Source organism: Phocoena sinus, chromosome 1, assembly GCF_008692025.1.
Source record: "Phocoena sinus isolate mPhoSin1 chromosome 1, mPhoSin1.pri, whole genome shotgun sequence".
Classification (NCBI taxonomy): domain Eukaryota; kingdom Metazoa; phylum Chordata; class Mammalia; order Artiodactyla; family Phocoenidae; genus Phocoena; species Phocoena sinus.
The window spans coordinates 181,914,025-181,935,392 of record NC_045763.1 but is presented as its reverse complement, the minus strand read 5'-3'; the positions used below and the strand labels follow the sequence as shown (position 1 = coordinate 181,935,392).

General features: G+C 37.8%; 1 protein-coding gene across 7 annotated transcripts in view; it reads right to left on the bottom strand.

The window, feature by feature from the left end:
* Window positions 1-21,368, bottom strand: part of NEK7 (NIMA related kinase 7) — a 146,665-nt gene that overhangs the window by 9,781 nt on the left and 115,516 nt on the right. For all 7 annotated transcript variants that reach the window (XM_032624380.1, XM_032624389.1, XM_032624340.1 and 4 more), the window contains 2 exons: window positions 19,716-19,810; window positions 15,440-15,553 (listed from right to left, as the gene is read on the bottom strand). In XM_032624380.1, the coding sequence (XP_032480271.1) occupies window positions 15,440-15,553; window positions 19,716-19,810 (209 nt within the window). The remainder of the gene's footprint in view (window positions 1-15,439; window positions 15,554-19,715; window positions 19,811-21,368) is intronic.

The window sequence follows — 21,368 nt, the reverse complement described above, 5'->3', positions numbered from 1 at the left end:
CTTAGCAAGGAATAATCTCCCAAGACTGAACCAGGAGGAAATTGAAAATATAAACAGACCAATCACAAGTACTGAAATTGAAACTGTGATTTAAAAACTCCCAATAAGCAAAAGTCCAGGACCAGATGGCTTCACAACTGAACAACCGAATTCTATCTAACAATACTTAGAGAAGAGTTACTACCTATCCTTCTGACACTATTCAAAAAGTCTGCAGAGGAAGAAATACTTCCGAACTCTATGAGGCCATCATCACCCTGATACCAAAGTCAGACAAAGATATCACACAATAAGAAAATTCCAGGCCAGTATCACTGATGACCACAGATGCAAAAATCCTCAGCAAAATACTAGCAAACCAATTCCAACAATACATTAAAAGGATCATACATCATGATCAGTGGGGGTATCCCAGGGATGCAAGGAACTTTCAAGGTCTGCATATCAATCCATGTGAATCAATCCATGTGAATTCATGATCAACCAACTGAAGAAGGAAAACCATATGATCCTCTCAATAGAGGCAGGAAAAGCTTTTGGTAAAAATCAACATCCATTTATGATAAAAACTCTCCAGAAAATGGACATAAAGGGAACATACCTCAACATAATGAAGGTCGTATTTGGCAAAACCACAGCTAACATCATACTCAATGGAGAGAAGCTGAGAGCATTTCCCCTAAGATCAGGAACAAGACAAGGATGTCCACTCTTGCTCACCTCTTTTATTTAACATAGTTTTGGAAGTCTTAACCACAGCAATCAGAGCAGAAAAAGAAATAAAGGGAATCCAAACTGGAAAAGAAGGGGTAAAACTGGCACTGTCTGCAGATGACATGATAGTCTACATAGAAAATCCTAAAGATGCTAACAGAAAACTACTAGAGCTCATCAATGAATTCAGCAAAGTGGCAGAATACAAAATTAATACACAGAAATCTCTTGCATTTCTATACACTAACAACAAAAGATCCAAAAAAGAAACCCAGGAAACAGTCCCATTTACCAGCACATCAAAAACAATAAAATACCTAGGAATAAACCTACCTCAGGAGGCAAAAGACCTGTACTCTGAAAACTGTAAGATGCTGATGAAAGAAACAGAAGATGACACAAACAGATGGAAAGATATATCATGTTCTTGGACTGGAAGAATCAATATTGTGAAAATGACTACGCTACACAAGGTAATCTACAGATTCAATCCAATCCCTATCAAATTACCAATGGCATTTTTCACAGAACTAGAACAAAAATTTTTTTAAATTTGTATGGAGACACAAAAGACCCCAAGTAGCCAAAACAATCCTGAGAAAGAAAAAGGAGCTGGAGGAATCAGGCTCCCTGACTTCAGATCATACTACAAAGATACAGTCATCAAAACAGTATGGTACTGGCACAAAAACGGAAACATAGATCAATGGAACAGGACAGAAAGTCAAGTCTCAAGATAAACTCATGCATCTATGGTCACCTAATCTGTGACAAAGGAGGCAAGAATATACAATGGAGAAAAGATAGTCTCTTCAGTAAGTGGTGCTGGGAAAACTGGACAGTTACATGTAAAAGAATGAAATTAGAACATGGTCTAATGCCACATAGAAAAATACACTCAAAATGGATCAAAGACCTAAATGTAAAATGAGATACTATAAAACTCTTAGAGCATAACATAGAGCACTCTCTGACATAAATTGCTGCAATATCTTTTTTGATCCTTCTCCCAGAGTAATGGAAATAAAAACAAAAATAAACAAATGGGATCTAATTAAACTCAAAAGTTTTTGCACAGCAAAGGAAACCATAAACAAAACGAAAAAAAAAAAAACCCAGAATGGGAGAAAATATTTGCAAACAATGCGACTGACAAAGGATTAATCTCCAAAATTTACAAACAGCTCATGCAGCTCATTGTCAAAAGGAAAAAAACAAAAAGAATAACCCTATCAAAACATGGGCAGAAGATATCTCCAAAGAAGACATACAGATGGCCAAGAGGCACATGAAAGGATGCTCAACATCACTAACATTAGAGAAATGCAAATCAAATGAGATATCACCTCACACTAGTCAGAATGGTCATCATCAAAAATCCTATAAACAATAAATGCTGGAGAGGGTGTGGAGAGAAGGGAATCCTCCTACACTGTTTCTGGGAATATAAACTGGTGCAGCCACCATGGAGAACATTATGGAGGTTCTTTAAAAAAAAAAAAATAGAGCTCCCATACGATCCAGAAATCCCACTCCTGGGCATATATCTGGAGAAAACCATAATTCAAAAAGATCCATGCACCCTAATGTTCACTGCAGCATTATTTGCAATAGCCAGGACGTGGAAGCAACCTAAATGTTCATTGACAGATCAATGGATAAAGAAGATGTGGTACATATATATACAATGTAATATTACTCACCCATAAAAAAGAATGAAATGATACTATCTGCAGCAACATGGATGGACCTGGAAATTATCATACTAAGGGAAGTAAGTCAGAGAAAAGACAAATATCATTGCTTATATGCAGAATCTAAGAAAAAATGATACAAATGAACTTATTTACAAAACAGAAACAGATTCACAGACTTAGAAAACTTATGGTTACTGGGGGGAATGGTGGGGGGAGGGATAAATTGGGAGTTTGGGATTGACATTAAAATGGATAACCAACAAGGACCTACTGTATAGCACAGGGAACTCTACTCAATATTCTGTGATACTGAGCGTGTGTCTCAAGACTATGAGACTCACGCTTCCTTGGTATCTGCACCTGAGCCGCATCACCTGTTCTTTCAGCATCAGAAGTGTTTTTTCTCTTCTCAATTCTGTCACTGGAATCTCTTCCAGAATCTGAACTTTGTACATCAGTAACTAGGACCCAGGTGGCTCTGAATATTTAATGAGTGAATGATGAGTCCGTTATTCTTCTAAATTGTCAGTCTCTCCTCATCTGCTGATTCCTTCACCATAGTATGTAAGTACAGTTAAGTGTGTCCACGGAACTCCTCCTAACTGCTGCTGCACCTCATTTATTTGCTCTAAAACTAAACTCAAGGGTGACTAGAATCTGCACTCACTACCTCGAGTTCCTGAGCCCATGCAGCCACCTTTTTGGGCCCTCACCCCCAGCGGCACCACATTGCCCCACCCTGGCCGAGGTGGGCGGCGTGTGCAGGCGCTACATCTAACAGCCCCCCGTGCCCTGGCTGCGAGTCCCTCCTCCCCTGGCTCCCTGACACCTTGCTGGTTCTCCTCCAGCTTCTCAGGCTTTTCCTTCTAATTTTCTTTGTAGGTTTAAGGTTTGTCATCCTCTGACAATCCCTCCAGTGTTGGTGGGCCCCAAAGCGCTTTCCTTATCCCTTTTCCCTTTTCCCTCCGCCTTCTTATCCTGAGTCATCTTCTTCTGTGCTGCAACCACCGCCACGTGCCGAGGGTCACCGGACCTCCTCAGGGGCCCCATCCATGCACCCACCCCACCACTGACCTCTGAACACATCTACCCACACGGACTTTAACACCTCAGGTGAAACGTGTTCAGAACTGAGATCTTATTCTTTTTCTCCCCAGACCAGTTTTTCCTGTCTTGGGCAGTGCCTCCCATTTCTGAAGCCAGAATCTGAAATTTGTACAGACCCTCATCACACTTCTGCCCCCCTGCCCAACAATCCCCAGCCAAGTTCTACCGGCTGAGAAGACGCACTGTTCCCGTCACAGTCTCCACCACTACAGTACTGGAACACTCCTCCAACTGACAGCTTGCTTCCTTTTAGCAGCTTGGCCTTCTGCTCTGGACCCCTCACAATGATGCCTGATACAGCTTCCCGCACACACTGATCATCCAGTAACACTCAATGGTTTAATTTTAAATCATTACCACTAGAAAGTGATGTCACGTGGGTTAAGGTATATCTGAGTTCCAATCAAGAGAGATGAGTTACAGGGTTCTGACAGGGAATGGTGGTTACTGGGTGATAACAGGTGGTCCTCCAGAGTAGAGAAACTAACATTCTCATGTACTTTATTCAGGTACTCTGAGGCTGGTCTGACGTCCAACTGGTGAGCAGAGTGGTGAGATGCTTCAGCTTTGATCAGAAGTGTCAGCCTGACTTGCTGCTTGCTTTCCATTAAGTAAATCAGCAGAATAGAACCTATCACTGCAGTTCCTTGCCAAGGAATACATAATGGTGTACTGAATATCCAAAGACTGGACTATTCAAAAAATTTGAACTCAGAGAGTATTGAGACGTGTGCTACACAGCTCCTATCAAACCTGCTAAGAGGATGAAAACTTAGAGAAGACCTGGTAAGGAATACAATTCATCCTTATAACTTTGGATAATCTATGATGTACCCTTTAATCAAATTAGGCCACCAGAAGGCTGCATGCTGGGAGCACACTGGTTCATCCTGCTGCTAAATCACCTTTCCAAAACCATGCTTTAATGCTTGCCTTTGGCTTTTACCAAAAATCACTTAGGCATTTATTGTATAATTGCTGTGTAAGACAATGCCAGTATATTACTCACAGACCCTTACAGGAGATACTCCTATCATAATTTAGTAGGAGAAAACTCTGAAGAACAGGTACACTTCCTCCTTAAAAAGAGAAACGATTTGCTTACTGTTTCCCGTGGAGCCATGACAGAAACACACAGATCTGCCTCAGCGGCTCTGTATAGGTCTATTTACATGCCCCTTCTCTCCTTGGTCCTGAAGTGGACTTCTGTTCTATTTTAATAACCTGTAAGTCGTGTCTTTTATTGTAAGTTATCTCAAATCCCTTTAGAAAAATGGTGGACTGTAAACATGTTATGGGAGATTTATATAGGCCCGAATTCTTAATTTGATGGAGTTTTCTCTGATATAACTATTGGTTGTTCTAAAGATATATTTAAATAGACATATTAAACTAGTGGGGGGAAAATCAGTTGCAATAGTCTTTTGGCAAAGCAAGGGGAGAAAAGAATCACAACAAATAACTTACTGCTTTTTTTTTTTGGTACGCGGGCCTCACTGTTGTGAGAAAGCTCCCGTTGCGGAGCACAGGCTCCGGACGCGCAGGTTCAGCGGGCATGGCTCACGAGCCTAGCCGCTCCGCGGCATGTGGGATCTTCCCGGACCGGGGCATGAACCCATGTCCCCTGCATCGGCAGGCGGATTCTCAACCACTGCGCCACTAGGGAAGCCCAACTTACTACTTTTATATTACAACTGGCCATGGAACAAGTTTAGCTATTTAACAACTAAAAAGTTGGAGACTGTCTAGCAAAGGTAAGGGTTTTTTCTCTTCCTCTAATTAATGACTGTTCAACCCTATTACCATCTCTTATGTTGTTCCTATATTCTAATGTGACTCCCTCCAAAGAAAATGTACTTGAATTTTCACAGGGAACAATTTTTTTATATCAGGTTATGAATTTACACAGTGACATGATGAATCATAAAAAAATGCCTCTAAGTTTTCTATCAGACAGTCAGACATTACATAATCAAAAAGAAAGAATTATCTTAGTGATCTCCCTCAGTATTAGTCTTACATTTAAAAAAAAAGTTCCTGCAAACCTCTGGAAGAAACTACCTTAAAAATCCTGAACAACTATACAACACTTTGAGATGATTCTAAGTACTACATTATTAACTACGTTCAAGGAAGACATATGTTCATATAATCACTTTTAAGAATTTTATATATATTCCTATATGTCGGGCTTTAATTTCTAATAATAATGTCAGGCAATCACTTGCTCAAAAAAATTTTGTGTTTAAATTGAGAGAATTAGCTTTCCATTTATTACTTTATAGAAATAACTCCAAAATCAGTAGGTATTACATTAATAAAAATAAACAGGAGTAAATAAAAGAGACACTTCATGGTTTACGTTACCTTGAGAAAATTGTTTGGTTTGCATTACTTTACATGTGTTTGTAAACACATGTACTTTGTTGTTGTTTTTAAATTGTTTTATAGGACAAGTTAAAAATAAAGGTCTTAATATGTAGGAGCCTTTACAAAAATCAGAGAAGAAATAACTGTGTAATTCAGATGTTTAAGGGACATTTAAAAAGCAACACAGGGCTTCCCTGGTGGTGCAGTGGTTAAGAATCTGCCTGCCAATGCAGGAGACACAGGTTAGAGCCCTGGTCCGGGAAAATCCCACATGCCGCGGAGCAACTAAGCCCGTGTGCCACAACTACTGAGCCTGCGTGCCACAACTACTGAGCCCATATGTCACAACTACTGAAGCCTGCGTGCCTAGAGCCCGTGCTCCACAAGAGACGCCACCGCAATGAGAAGCCCGCACACCGCAACGAAGACCCAATGCAGCCAAAGATAGATTTTAAAAAAATAAAAACAACACAAACATTTAAGGGAGGAAAAGCATATAACATAAAAATAAAATGAATTGTCTCCAACATTTCTAAAGGATTATGAAATCATAAGCAACATGGAAATTAATGAAGCAGAGAAAATGCTAATATATTCTGATCTATATATGTCTAAAGAAATGTCAAAGCATATAGGTTGGTACCAAAAATATTAAAAGAAGAGAGTGTTAACAGTCACTGTTGTCAGGGCGATAACCCACTTAAGCGTCAAGTTCAGTTGCGTACAGGTGATGAAAACAGGGCTCTCTGTGCATCGTGGCGCAAGGTAACAGACACAACTCTCGATAGAGTAACAAAAGACCCTGCTCTTGGTACTGCTTCTCTTCCACCCCATCCTAATCCCTCTGAGACCAATTATGGTATATCAGTCTCCCAAACACACCCAGTATCCATCTACACAAGGACACATTTTAGCACCCCAAAGTGGGTCTAATACATTAACACGCACTATGTTTCGAAGCTTCAGAAGTTTATACAAAATGAGGAGGCAGATCCAACGCATATGCCAAAGCGTCACTAGTGACTGACTTGGCGGGGAGGGAAGGGAAAAGAAAGCCCTCCTACACAGATACGTTACAAGGTAACGTTATGGCTCCGTTCCACAGAAAATCATTCAGTGTCTTCTGAAAACTCTGAAACGTCTTTGGCAAGGTACAGGATGAGTAAAATATAGGGCACCACTTCGGATTCGTCTTCAAGGAGCGAGTCCCCAGTGTCACTTCAGAAGCATACGTGAACAAAGGGCCTGCTTAAAAAATATATATATATATATAATTTTTTTTTTTTTTTTTTTTTCTTTTTTGCGGTACGCGGGCCTCTCCCATTGCGGAGCACAGACTCCGGACGTGCAGGCTCAGCGGCCATGGCTCACGGGCCCAGCCGCTCCGCGGCATGTGGGATCTTCCCGGACCGGGACACGAACCTGTGTCCCCTGCATTGGCAGGCAGACTCTCAACCACTGCGCCACCAGGGAAGCCCTTAAATATATTTTTTAAACAAAAGTGAAACATTTAAAGCTTAAAGATCTAATCTTATATGGCAACTTTAAGTAAGGTGGTCAAGTGATATTTTAAATGATGAAAGTTTCAAACTTACTAAAACCATTTTTAGGAAGGAAAATCAAATGTTATTAATAGTGTTTGAGATAACACTCAATGTTAATTTTAACAAATAATGGCACAGTTATAGATTATATTTAATATTATTAGATATCTCATTCTACATTTTAAAGTAAAATACTCTCATCTCACTCAGCATTGGATTACATAACTGTAAGAACTAGAGAAATATTTGTGAAAACAGATATACTTCCAAACATTATTCGTGCCATATAATGTCCCTCATTTAAATATTCTTGGGACAGTGTATTAGGAATAATCTTCTAGCACCAATTTAAATAACAATGGTTAACTTCCAGTAAGAACTCCAGGAAATTTATATAGTTGTATTAAAATTTGTGAAGGTAGCAACTATAAAATAGAACTATTTAGACTGGTCAAATGAATAAAAGGTTTTATAAACTATAGTTTAACTTCAAAATATGCAAAACTAATCTGTACCTGGCACTTTCATCTTTTTTTCTTATTTACATAAAGTAGCTCTTTTATGAGCTAAAACAAAGGTCATGTTTTTTGTTACTGACTCAACTTAAAAAACTTCTTTAAGCATATTCTGAATTTAAATATAAACAGAAATTACCTGTATTAGGTTAAAAAGCCAGTTTTAATTTTTAAGGCTTCCACTTAGTACTTTGCTCTCCTTTCCTTAAGGGTAAACATTTGGGAAATGAAGCAATAAAATTACAACAAATCATAACATTTTTTGTTTAGCATGTCATGGATCGACACTTCGGATACCTTATTTGAAATACATGTAGTAGTTTTTACACATTCTAATATGTAAAACTCATTCCTACCCTTCTGCGAAAGTTCCTTATTCTTTCCCTTCAGTGTGGCATGGCCCACAAGCTGCGGCCAGGCCAGGCAGAGGAGTGCCCTGAGGGAGCTGTGACCCTGCCTCTCTGCCCGGGACACAGGGCCCCCGGGAAGGGGCGCACAGGTGACATGGTGGGTGAGGGTGGGGACAGAAAAGAGAGCACTGAGGAGCCCATGAGCCTGGGGTAGACCTGAGACTCTCCTTCCTCCTTCCAAAGGCTGCTTCCTTTGCTCTTACAGCACAAGCAGTGGATGTCGTAAGGGGTGCCCTGGAGTCTAGTATTTGCTCTGTTACTTCTGGGTCTCTGTCTGCTCACGTGTAAAATGGGAATAATGCTGCAGACCTTCCTTCTTTAACAAGAAACTTCTTATGTGGGTGCAAGAAAATGGTGATTTCAGAAGTTGAAAAAATTTAGGTATTCCAATTTTATTTAAAGCCATGCAAATATAGTTACTCTACAATAACCTATAAGTATCTGAAATCAGTTTAGTTCAACTAAAAATTCATCATTATTGTTTTGTTATTCATATATAATCAAGCATAGAAAGAATCAAGCATTTTAATCCTTATATTTTAAATACTCTGGAAAAATCAATACTTACCTAGTCTCAAGAATAATGAAAATGCCATGATGAGGTATCACCTCATATGGCCTCATCAAAAAGTCCACAGATAACAAATGCTGGAGAGGGTGTGGAGAAAAGGGAACCCCCCTACACTGTTGGTGGGAATGTACATTGGTGTAGCCACTATGGAGAACAGTATGGAGGTTCCTCAAAAAACCAAAAATAGAACTACCATATGATCCAGCAATCCCACTACTGGGCATATATCCAGAAGAGGAGACAAAAAGTCTAATTCAAAAAGCTACATGCACCCCAATGTTCAGAGCAGCACTATTTACAACAGCCAAGACATGGAAACAACCTAAGTGTCCACTGACAGATGAATGGATAAAGATGGAGTGGTATGCATATACAATGGAATATTACTCAGCCATGAAAAAGAATGAAATAATCCCATTTGCACTAACATGGATGGACCTGGAGATTATCATACTAAGTGAAGTAAGTCACACAGAGAAAGACAAATATTATACATCACTTCTATGTGGAATCTAAAAAATAATACAAATGAATCTATACACAAAACAGAAACGGAATCACAGACAGAAAACAAACGTACGGTCACCAAAAGGGAGGGGAAGGAGGGATAAACTAGGAGTTTGTGATGAACAGATACAAAGTATTATACATAAAATAGGTAAACAACAAGGACCCACTGTATAGCACAGGGAACTATATTCAATATCTTGTAACAACCTATAATGGAAAATAATGTGAAAAATATATATGTATATAACTGAATCACTTTGCTGTACACCTGAAACACAATGTTGTAAATCAACTACACTTCAATTAAAAAGAAAAAGAATAATGAAAATGATGCTGGAAATTCTTATGCATTTGAGTGAAGTGGTAGGGAAGACTTTGCCAGTGTGCACCACTGAACTATTCCTGGAAAAAAACCCTCCCTCCTGCCTTCCATTTCTCTAACTTAAAAAAAGTAAAAAAGGAGGGGGAATTGTGGCATTGTCTAAGAAAGGAAGATATCATAATGGAAGTAATAAAGTAAAAAAAATTGTTATTTAATCACGTTAAAGAAAAAGATTATCATTTTGGAGGTGAATGTTTATGAGATTTCATCCATTCTCCATTAGTTCTTTGGATGTGACCTTTTAGGCTGATACTTTATAGGATAATTGCATATTCGAGAAGTAGTTCCATTAACTGAGTTTTAATAGTAACTGATATTTTTCTATCTGTGGGCTGGAGGTATAAAGCCACAAAACACACAGAAATTTAATGTACAAGACAGGCATTAAATAATGTGAAAACTGATTAATAATTTTGATTCCAATATTATATTTTGGTTTCTTCACCTATAAAAAAAGTAGTAAGACCTACTAAATTATCAAGTTTTCAAAAATATAATTACAATGGACTTCCCTGGTGGCGCAGTGGTTGAGAGTCCACCTGCCAATGCAGGGGACACAGGTTCGTGCCCCGGTCCGGGAAGATCCCACAGGCCGCGGAGTGGCTTGGCCCGTGAGCCATGGCCGCTGAGCCTGCACGTCCGGAGCCTGTGCTCCGCAACGGGAGAGGCCACAACAGTGAGAGGCCTGCATACGGCAAAAAAAAAAAAAAAAAAATTAAAAAAAAATTAAAAAAAAAATATATATAAAATTACAAGGTAACCACAAGTACTGTGTCCGTCTGTCACTTATAATGAATTTAAAATTACTACTAAACAGATAAGCATTTGCCATAATAGGTCAGATTCACAAGCACTGCTATCATAACATTGTCCACTTTATTAAAAAGCTTTAACCATCTCACCAATGTTTTACAGGCACTTAAGTTTCCTTTTTACTTAAAGTATGGTTTTCAAATCTTCAATTTAATTTCTCCCTACTCTGTTTTCTCAGACTGAGAACACTCTTCTTTGCTCTACTCATTTCCATTTTCCACTTTCATCTACAAACTCTTTACTCAACTTTTCAGAACTTCCTTCCAATCTGCTGAGGCAAAATTCTCTTCAGCCTTTCCTGTGTATTCTCTATTTATGCTAGGATTTTTTAATTTAAAAAAATATTAAAGACACTAATCTATATTTCGCATTGTGTTAGTGCTCAGATTTTCAAATATCGGTTAAAAAGAAACTAACTCAGTAGAGAACCACACTTTACACTTTCTATATAAATGATTTTCAATAAACTATTCACTATTTTTAAAATTTAGATTCTCCTGAGGTAAATTACTGAACAATCGTGAAAACGCACAATTCTGATGATTACTCCAGTGTCTCCCAAAAAAATTAAATAGAGAAACTGAAGGGAAAAAAATCGATTTGCCTTATTTCCTAGTAATGGACATTGGACATTGCAGATATGATGTTGCTTGCTTGTCAGAATGAAAAGAATCATGTAGCAGGTAACATCAGTAAAAGGAAACATCATACCTCTGACCTGTCTTTTGAGTAATTTTCTTCCTCCCTGCATAGAGAGTTCTGTAAGAACATTCACTCATTCAATTGACATTAACTGGTTCATTCATTCTTTTCATTTATTCCTTTAATCTCACTCCCTCATTCGCTCAATTGATTGATCAATCAATCACTGAAACTTTTTTAGTGTGCCAGGCCCTAGAGACACACAGATAAAAAGCAGTTACAGGAGCCAGACAGTCTGGAGTGGGGAGCCACATGTGCAAAGAAGACGTGGTACATATACACAATGGCATACGACTCAGCCAGAACAAAGAAAGAAATTTTGCCATTTGCAACAAGATGGGTGGACCTGGAGGGTATTATGCTTAGTGAAGTAAGTCAGACAGAGAAAGACAAATACTGTACATCATAACTTATAGGTGGAATCTAAAAACGAAAACAAACGTGGCTATAACAAAAAAGAAACAAACTCACAGATACAGAGAACAAACGAGTGGTTACCAGTGGGGAAGGGGGAGGGACAAAAGGGGATTAAGAAGCACAAACTACTATGCATAAAATAAATAAGCTACAAGGATATATTGTACAGCACAGGGAATATAGCCAATATTTTATAATACTTATACATGGAGTATAACCTTTAAAAATTGTGGATCACTATGTTGTACACCGGAAACTTACATAATACTATAAATCAACTCTACCTCAATGAAAAAAAAACAATTATAATGCAGTGTGGCTGCCAAGGGAGGAGGGTTTGAGGGGTGGAGAAAGGGGAGCAGGATAATTTTATGCAGAAGATGACGGCCATGGTTTGTTCTAAAGACAATGAGTTTGCCTGATAAAGCACAGGGCAAGGAGCGCTTCAACACAAGGAAGCAACACCCACAGAAAGAAGGAAATTCATGGGCCTTCTAGTACAACCTGCATGGGCAGAGTTCAGGAAAGAAGCGAGTACACTGTGATCAGAACGCCAGGAGAGCTCAGCCCAGACCAGACTACGAGGGGCCGTGGGAATTACAACTCCCTGGACTTAGTAAATGTTCAATAAATGTCTGCTTCACTGATGTTAATTTCTTAATCACCAACAATACCAAGTTTAATTAAAACTAAGAGGTATCTCAGGGAAAATATCTACCTTTTCTTTTTTTGACCCAATATTTTTATTGTTAAGTACAGTAATTCCCTATTGCTACATGAATGAGATCACTACTAGAAAAGGAAAGAATACTGAACACTAAAAGTCATGAGATACTTTAGTCAGCTACAAATATATATACGTTCCTAATATCATTCATGTACAGCTGAGATAATTCAGTCTGGAATCCTAAACGGTACATAATAACAACAACTTAATTCAAAAGGAAATATCTGACATACAGGTTTATTCTTCCAAAGGATACTATTTCCCAGCTTTGGTTTTTAATGCTTAAGTGTATCTATGTCTTAGATTATAAGAAATTTAAAAACCCTAAGCTCTTAAACTCTGAGCTGTTCTAAATGGAACGACTGTATCTGGAAATAAACCCTGTAGAGCTCCCCAGGATTCTGATCAAGTGAGGCTGGTTGGCAGGCATGCCTTTTATTCTCATGAAATGCTCCCTGTGTGTCCTCCTTGGGCAGGAGCCTTAAAAATTTAGCAGTAGCTAAATCAACTTAGTAAGCTTTCAAATAGATATTTGGTGGGGAATTAATTTGCTTAAAATGTTTAGTTTTCCAACAGATATAGAGTCTGTTAGCATTTGAGCTATAAAATTGACACCTAATGGACTGGTCTTTTAACTGAAAGTTCACTGTTGAAAAACTTTATACTTCACTTTTCATTGTTTCCTAAATTTTGCCCTACTAAAAAAGCTAAATGGCAATTTAGACTTTTAAAAGATCTATAAAGCCTACTATATAAAGGAATATTAAGATACCGTTGAAGTATGGCAGCATGAAGTCTGTTCAGGTTTTTTGCTACCATAAATTCTGTATAATTATTTTCCAAACAAATTGAGTTCCTACTTAAGGAGAGAAAATATTTATTAGCACATCTGCATTTCAAAGCTCTTATTCTGAGAACTTTTCTACATAACTGAACAGATTAAAGTAAGATCATTAGTCTGTATTTTTTGGATCTCATTTCTTCAGTAAGAATTAGTTTCCCTGTTTACCTACGCATTACAGCTTTCAGTTTTATCATCGTGCAACAGCAAATTTTACCAATCGGAGAGACTGTACTATCTTTTTTGGAAAGTACATCATATAACATGTTTTGCTTTATATCTCTCTTCAAAACTGGTAACTATATAGAGTGAAGTAAAAAAGTGTAATCTGTTTTCCTTTCCCAACCATAAGACCTTCTTCTATCTGGGCCAGACTTTGATATTTGCCCCTTGGCTGAGAATCCGCAAATCCAACTTCACACTTAGCTGCAGTGAAGTAGCCCTGCAGGCAGGCCGACTTCAACGAACCACTAGTGGTATCATCATTAAAATCCTGCTGAAGGTCACCATGGCAACCGCCTGCTGAGGCTTCACTGCTGCACTCGGCATCTCCTAATCAGCTACCATGTGAAATGCAAATTCAGACAGTCTGAAAATTAGTCAAGAAGAATAGGGGATGAGGATGCAGATACGTGAAATATTCATGCGCTTCGTGGAAAAAAGAAGACAGCATGAATGACACAACAAAGGACGGCCCCTGACACTCTCGCTATCATTTTGCATGACTATTCACACCCTACTGTATTTCCAGGCCGAGAGTTCTGAAGTTGGCTTTGTGAAGTGCCGTATTTATATTCTATACCCAAAATAGTAATTAAAAATGGCTAACATAATAGCATTAACATCAAATAAAGATAATACTTCTAAATTACCACCACTGCCTTGTAAGAGTTTGTTCTAATTACCTGAATACCAATGCTGTGAAACAAAAAAACCAAGCGTCATTGATTATCAATATCAAAACTATTAGAAAAAAAAAAAAGGTACTTTCAACATCCTAGGACCACAAATGCCTTACATATGGTAAAAATTCTTCAGAGATATTTATTATTCAAGTTACATGGACTCACTCTTCCTTATATAAAATTGGAACCGACTGCATTCATTTCACATAGAAAGAGTGCTAAGACCACCTAAAAGGTGAACATTATAATTGGTTCATATTTTTCCTTTGCCCCTTTCCATTTTCCTTGGGCAAAACATCTGCTGCTCATGAGCAGGTGAGATGTCCTAAAACAGTGGTTTCTCTGGGTGGGTCCCCAGTGAGCTTTCCAAAAACAGTTATGTGAACACACTTAGTTAGCCTGAGACACTGCTATTCTGCATATCTCCTCCTTAAATATAGATAAAATCATGATGCATTAGGCAAAAATGGGAGATGTTTTGTTCAGTGAAAAACTGGATGTTGGGTGGAGCCCAAACAACTCATTTCAGTGGGTTCCCAAAGCAAGCAAGGATCCAGCTCAGATCTTAACAAGGTAAAGTCCTCTAAGATTTTCAATTCTACCCAGTGTACTTTTTACCACATCTACAGTGATAAGCACAAACATTTCCTACAGGAATCTGACTGCAGCAGTGAGGTCGTGATGGGACAGATCTTGTAAAAGCAAAAGGAAGGAGGGTAAAGCTGAAAGAATAAGACTGAGAGGCATGCAGCTGAGAGATGTTTGCTTCCACTCTGGGAAAACATGGGCTGGAGGGAGGGAAGGAAGTGGTGCCAGAAGAGAAAGTTACAACTGTGTGCTGCTCTGAGACCATAGGCATGAGGAGGGACCCTGTTAAGAGGGGCCACTGGACATGCTGGTCGCCCAGAGCCTGGCTTCGGCATTAATTCTGCCCTCCTCAGTGTTCAGGAGGCTGCAGTCAGCCACTGTTCCCATCCCACGTAGGAAGTGGCCGGTGTCACACCACGTGCTGTGCTGTGTTCCTTTCCACGTGATGAACTAACTGTGGCCACCTCTCTAACAGCCAAGCCTCCGAGAGAAGGAAAACGGAATGAAGGTGCTCTTTCTGCCACCAGTACTTGTCATTTGTATCAATGGATAAAAGAAGATTCTATAATAAAATGCAAACATCAGCAAAATGAACAACATGAACGCATGACTGAAAAATGACTTACCTCCTCTGAATAGTGATCTGAAGGAAGAGGTGGGTAGTCACACTGCTCTATCTTCTTACACAGCGAGTACAAGTTCATTTTGTCGCCATAGAAAGGACTCTGTAACGCAGCCATCTGTAAAATGCTCCCAATGAAACTGATATAGTTACATGGTAACTTTAAGGGAGATTTCATCAAGTATATTACACTGCGGGGGGTGGGGGGGTAATTACAAATACTTTAAATAAAGTTCTGTAGGCATTTTGTGTTTCATGAATATCCTTTTCAGAGAATTACTGAGTAAGTCCTAAAAAGTCTTACTTCAATTTTTGGTTATTATTTTCAACATTTAAACTTCCCCAAAAGGGAGAAACGGTTAGCATATAATTATTTAAACATATACACACGCACACATACGCAGTATAAAACAGTATTAGAAGAATAAGAAAATAACTTAAGACACTTTGTAAATACAATGCTATAGGAACAACTAGTATATCTCATGACTAGACAGACATCACTGGTATATATCAACCATGTAATGGTCACAATACAACAAAAATGAAACTGAAGTTAAAACTGAATTATAATCTAGCAATGCTTGGGGAACAGAACACATAGCATTTTATTTCACACGACAGTTTCTGTAGGAAAAGGTTATTTTGAGATAAAAAATGTCTTCTCGGTCTGAATGTTATAACTGATCCTCAACTAGTTCACAATGAATTAGAAACTGCTTTTCTTTTTTGATGATGTCTCGAAAACACGAAATGTGCTCAAAAGCCCTAGGAGTCTAGCCGCTACTTCAAGGCATCCAAATGAGATTTTTATGTAGGAAAAAAAAACGACTCTAAGAATGAATGCCTTTTAAAAAGACATTATTGAATTTAACTTTAAGACCAGGTTCTAACTTGACCTGATTTCAGGTGTGAGCAAGGACTGTGGTTAGCAGGGTTAGAAACTAAAAATTCAATTGAAAATGTTCGCCTCCTGAATCTTTGAACTGCGGGCGCGAGACTACAACACGGAGTACGACGCTGCCCCCAAGTCAGTCACCCTTTTCTACATGTGCTAATAAGTTTGATTTTGGAAGGACAATGTGTACATTCCCCAGACAGGCCGGGCGTGCGTGCAACACGCTGGGCCGAGCAGTGCTCCTCGGTGGGGTGGGCGTCGGCGGGGACACATGAGCTGCGAATGGCTCTCATCTGTCTGGGCCGCTGCAGGCAGAGCTTAACTCCTTCCCGGCCTGGACCGCGGGGCTGGGGGGGGGAAGCAGAGCTCAGAGCCGCCCGGCAGCCCTTTCCTATATCTCCTGCAAAACCGCCTTAGGAACAGGTGTTCCCCACGAAGAGAAGAAACCCCCAAACAAGGTGCATGTCCCTAAACATATAAATTTCCACTCCATTTGAGAGGAAATTTCTAGAAGAGGGGCTACAATAATAATAACATGTTTTGTTGAAATGCGAGGACACTTTATGATAAAACACAATCTTTAAAATGCCCCCCTTGAAAAACAGACTGTGTGTATAAACTACTGTCTCTCCGTGTTTGCAAAAACCCTAAGTAAACGTCCGTATATTCATTATCCTGTGCCAGGAGTTCATTACAGTACTTTTGTCTCAATACTGCAGTGTTAAAAAAAAGAAAATCTGAATGTCCCCTAAGGAGTTAAACAGGAATAGTATATTTTCATGCATCTCCTGCTTTGACAGATGAAAAATGTCAACTGTCCTGTTTTTATTTTCAAGCTTTTGCACTATTCATCTGGTTCATTAGTGCATCTCGATGCTGCCCCTGACAGCTGCTCGCCCTCTCCTCCCAGCAGCTGAATTTTTCAGGCTAATTTGATCCTCCACACTGAGACGATCGCTAGAATGATTGACTTGCTCCCTGACCTCCAGGGTCCGACTTCCCTGATTAGTATTCTGGGGGTGTTGGAGGGACGAAAGCCCACTGTCTGTCTTTGGGGCTGGTGGCAGCTCTCTTTTTTTTTTGAACTGTAAGCCACCAACCTACAACCCTGGAAGGATGCAATTGCTGCACTGAACAATAAAGGAAATGTGTAAAACCTACTTTTCCATGTAAAGGTCCGTGTAGCAAAAGCACAGCATCTTGATTTTAATTAGTAAAGTCTACTTTGTTGCATATCAATTAAAACTGTACTGCTAGTTTTTTTTTTTTTTTTTTTGAGGTTTCAGGAATATCTGAAAGTCTAATTTTCTGAGTTTAAAATACGTTTTCAAAAAAGGCTTCCCACTCCTTCGTTGTGAATGGTAAATTCTTAGTGGGATACAATATAAAATATCGATGTGACGCTATGGCCAATTTTTTAAAGCTAAACTACTGGGCATTTTTATTGACATTCTATTAATACAGAACCAGAAAGATATACAGCATCAAGGTAAATTAAATCCTTAGAAAAATTCTAGTTCTTCCCAATCACCTGCACAGAGCAACTGAGGAAATGTGCTAAGCTGAAAACTAATGTTACCATGTTAAATACTGTAACTCAGAACCATCCACACACATAACACACATGAATGGAGGAGTGTCCAAAACTAATGTTACCACGTTAAATACTGTAACTCAGAACCATCCACAACACATAACACACATGCATGGAGGAGTGTCCAAAGAAATAATTTTTATTTTGGTGTTCAAGTATACATAAAAATGGGACACTGCCTCAAAGGCAAATCCAGAATGTGAAGAATTATTTCAGTTTTGACATGGGAGTCTGCTGGTCCTACAATAATTAGCAAACTTCCCAAAAAATGCTTATTACCTCAACTGAACTTTTTCATTGCTAAATTTAATTTCTTTAGTGGAAACCAATTTGCTGTTTACTTTTAGGTGTATAAAGGGAAAATGTTGCTTTGATAATATTATTAGACTACGGCCTGAAGGAATCTAAGGTCACCTAAACAGGTATAAAATATTTTAAAATGTACAAAGTGCCTTTTAAACTTTACAATAACTTAATATAATCAAATCAGTGCAACACTGTTCCAACCTATTAACATAATATAATATAGTAAGCATAAATCTCTTTTAATCTCATGTGAATACATACAAACATGTATTTTGTTCTATCACTAATTCATAACTTTTCTTAATAAAAATTATCCTAAGGATGTTCTTTAAGAACATTTTTTAAATCTCTTTAAGTGGTCATTAGTTTATTTAGTAGGAAGAACAAAATCGCAGGTTCCTTAAATTAAGGAAATTTGAACCTGCAATCTGTAAAATAATAAAGATTATGATACACATTTTAAAAAACCTTCTGCTGCTCTACTTCCAAGTAAAGGTGGAACAATTAAAATAGATGATCTCATCATATATTTCATTTAAGTCAGGAAGACAAGAGACATAAAATAAAGAGTAAGAAATACACTGGTTTCTACCTATCCAGTTCAGATTTCCTTTGTATACCTTAAAATATGAAAATGATTCAATGTATTATTTTCCTTCATTTTATTTTATTAAAAGAGTTACCGAGATGTAGGTTAAGTTTTAGTTAACAGCTTTGACTGAAAGCCTACATTCCTAGGAAAATTACCATTCAATTAAAGAAGTAAATTACAGAAGTCCCTAGCATGAGTGTTCTCTGATACCATTACTATATAACATGAATATAAAATGTGCTCATAGCATGCTTTCTTCTCTTCACTCAGACTGTCACACTGCAATACTTGCTAGAGGATCTATCTACATGATTCCATCTTCCTTTGATAAATTATCACCAGTAGAACAGGTGAGAGAGAGTATTTCACTGAGCTTTACCAATATAAACCGTTACTCACGGAAACTAAGTGATAACCTAGAAGAATTATCTGTCTACAAACTATCCTTAAAGCTGAATTAATCTACATAAATGTGAAAAAAAATGTGACAAAGCTATTTACTATGCTTTCATATTTTACATCCATTCTATTATATCCATCCTGTTACGCACGGGCAACAGTTTTTTTTTAATAGATCTTCAAATGTATATTTTTATAAGTAAGATTATATAGCAACATTATATTAACATAAAAAACATTTAAGAAATAAAACTCCCATCAAAAGGAAACAATTTAAAATTATATTAGAGGAAGTAAATGTGTAGAAATGTATAGTTACTAAATTTCATTATACAAACAGTTACTAAGTCAATGAATTAACTTCCTCATAATTAAAAAGCTAATTCTTAAACATCACCCAGAAAAAAATAACTATATACTATTAGGATAGGGGAAATATATTCCAGTAAGTAAAACCAATTCAATATATGGAATTTATCACCATTACCTACCTCATACAGTAGACAGCCAAGGGACCAGATGTCAGATTTGAAGTTGTACCCATTTTCATGTATTCTCTCTGGAGACATGTAATAAGGTGTACCCACTGCAGAAAGAAACCAAATAAAACAAGAGAAGGAAAAGAATGAAGATGCCACTGTGCTAAGAAATTACATCCAAAATTCCAGATTTAAAATGCCATCAAAATAATTCATTAGGATCAGAAGATTGCTCTGGGGAATACTCAAAACTTTTAAACTTCCTCTTTCCTCCCTGATCCTTGAACAGCATGTTTACAACTATCCCACTTTAAAAAGGGTGTGGTGGGTTACACTTTATTTCCTTTTGATCAATTCAGGGAGAATCTAGGGAGCATAACTAAAGAAAAAGAAAGGAATTCTAACACGAAAATCGACTAAGTGACTCACATTGATTTCATTTCTTGATTTTTTTAAACATGGCTTGTATATCCCAAATAATTAAACATGATGATATAATAATTTTAAAATAAACAGCAATACATAACAACTGAGTAGAGTACGTATAAATAAATCATACTTATTAACTTTTACAGAAACATCCCTTAGAACATTGTTGTGACTCTTAAAATTACAAATGATATAATCATTAACCTTCAGTACCTTACTCCCACTTTAGAAAGAATAAAACAGACTTTTGTACAGCAAAGGGTTATATAATAACATATGTGAAAGGTCACTGACATCTCTGAAAAAATGTCCGAGACTATTGCTACTGAGAACTTTGTAGAGACAAGATGCTCTGGATAATTTGGGGGTTTGCTTGTTTCGATGTGTGAGTACATTTTTTGTTTTTTTATGACCATTTTAGAAAATGTGAACATAATATAAGGAATGCTAATATATTTAATTTAAAATGTATTAAATATCTTAAAATAAGTAAGACATATACATTATATTTTGAAGGGTAAAAAACACTGAAGTGACTTTGGAAGTGAATATCTTAAGTCTCAAACTTAGATGACTATTATTTCACCATCTGCCTAAGGCTTTTTGACAAATAGAAAATCAAAGTTTGAGAACAATATTTAGAAATTTTACTTGCTTGAGGCAACAGCTACCAAAACTATGCTGCTGCTCACAGAGAAAAGCACATTCCCTTCTTCTACTAATTTTTAAGTACTCCCTAGGAGTTAGTAAATCTAATGAGAGTGTAACTCAGAATGCTGAACAGCGGTGTTCCGTCAGAGGCAACAAGAAGAGGCACATCAACAGTCAAAGCATCATCCTCAAAGGCATCATCCTCTTCTTCCAAAAGAATGAAGTTATAACCTAACGGTTGTGTGGAAACTATGCTGGGCTAAAAGCTGAAAACATCATGAACCAGCTATTCACAAGAAATCCTATCTATACTGGAATCCATTTTTCCTAGTAATGGATGGTCCTAGTCAGAATGGATGAAAGGGAGGTACTTACTGAAGTGAAGAAGTGAAAAAAGGAGTATGCAAACCGGAGGATAAAAGAAATTTAAAGTATGAAGTATTCGGACATGATATTTGAGGCAAACTTTAAGAAAGAAATGATTTAATTGCAGCATTTCCTCTGAAGACAAACAAGTAAGTTTGCCAAATTCTCTCAGGGTGAGAAAAGCCAAGAAACTTTTAGAAATGGCTAGGTTTAAAGAAT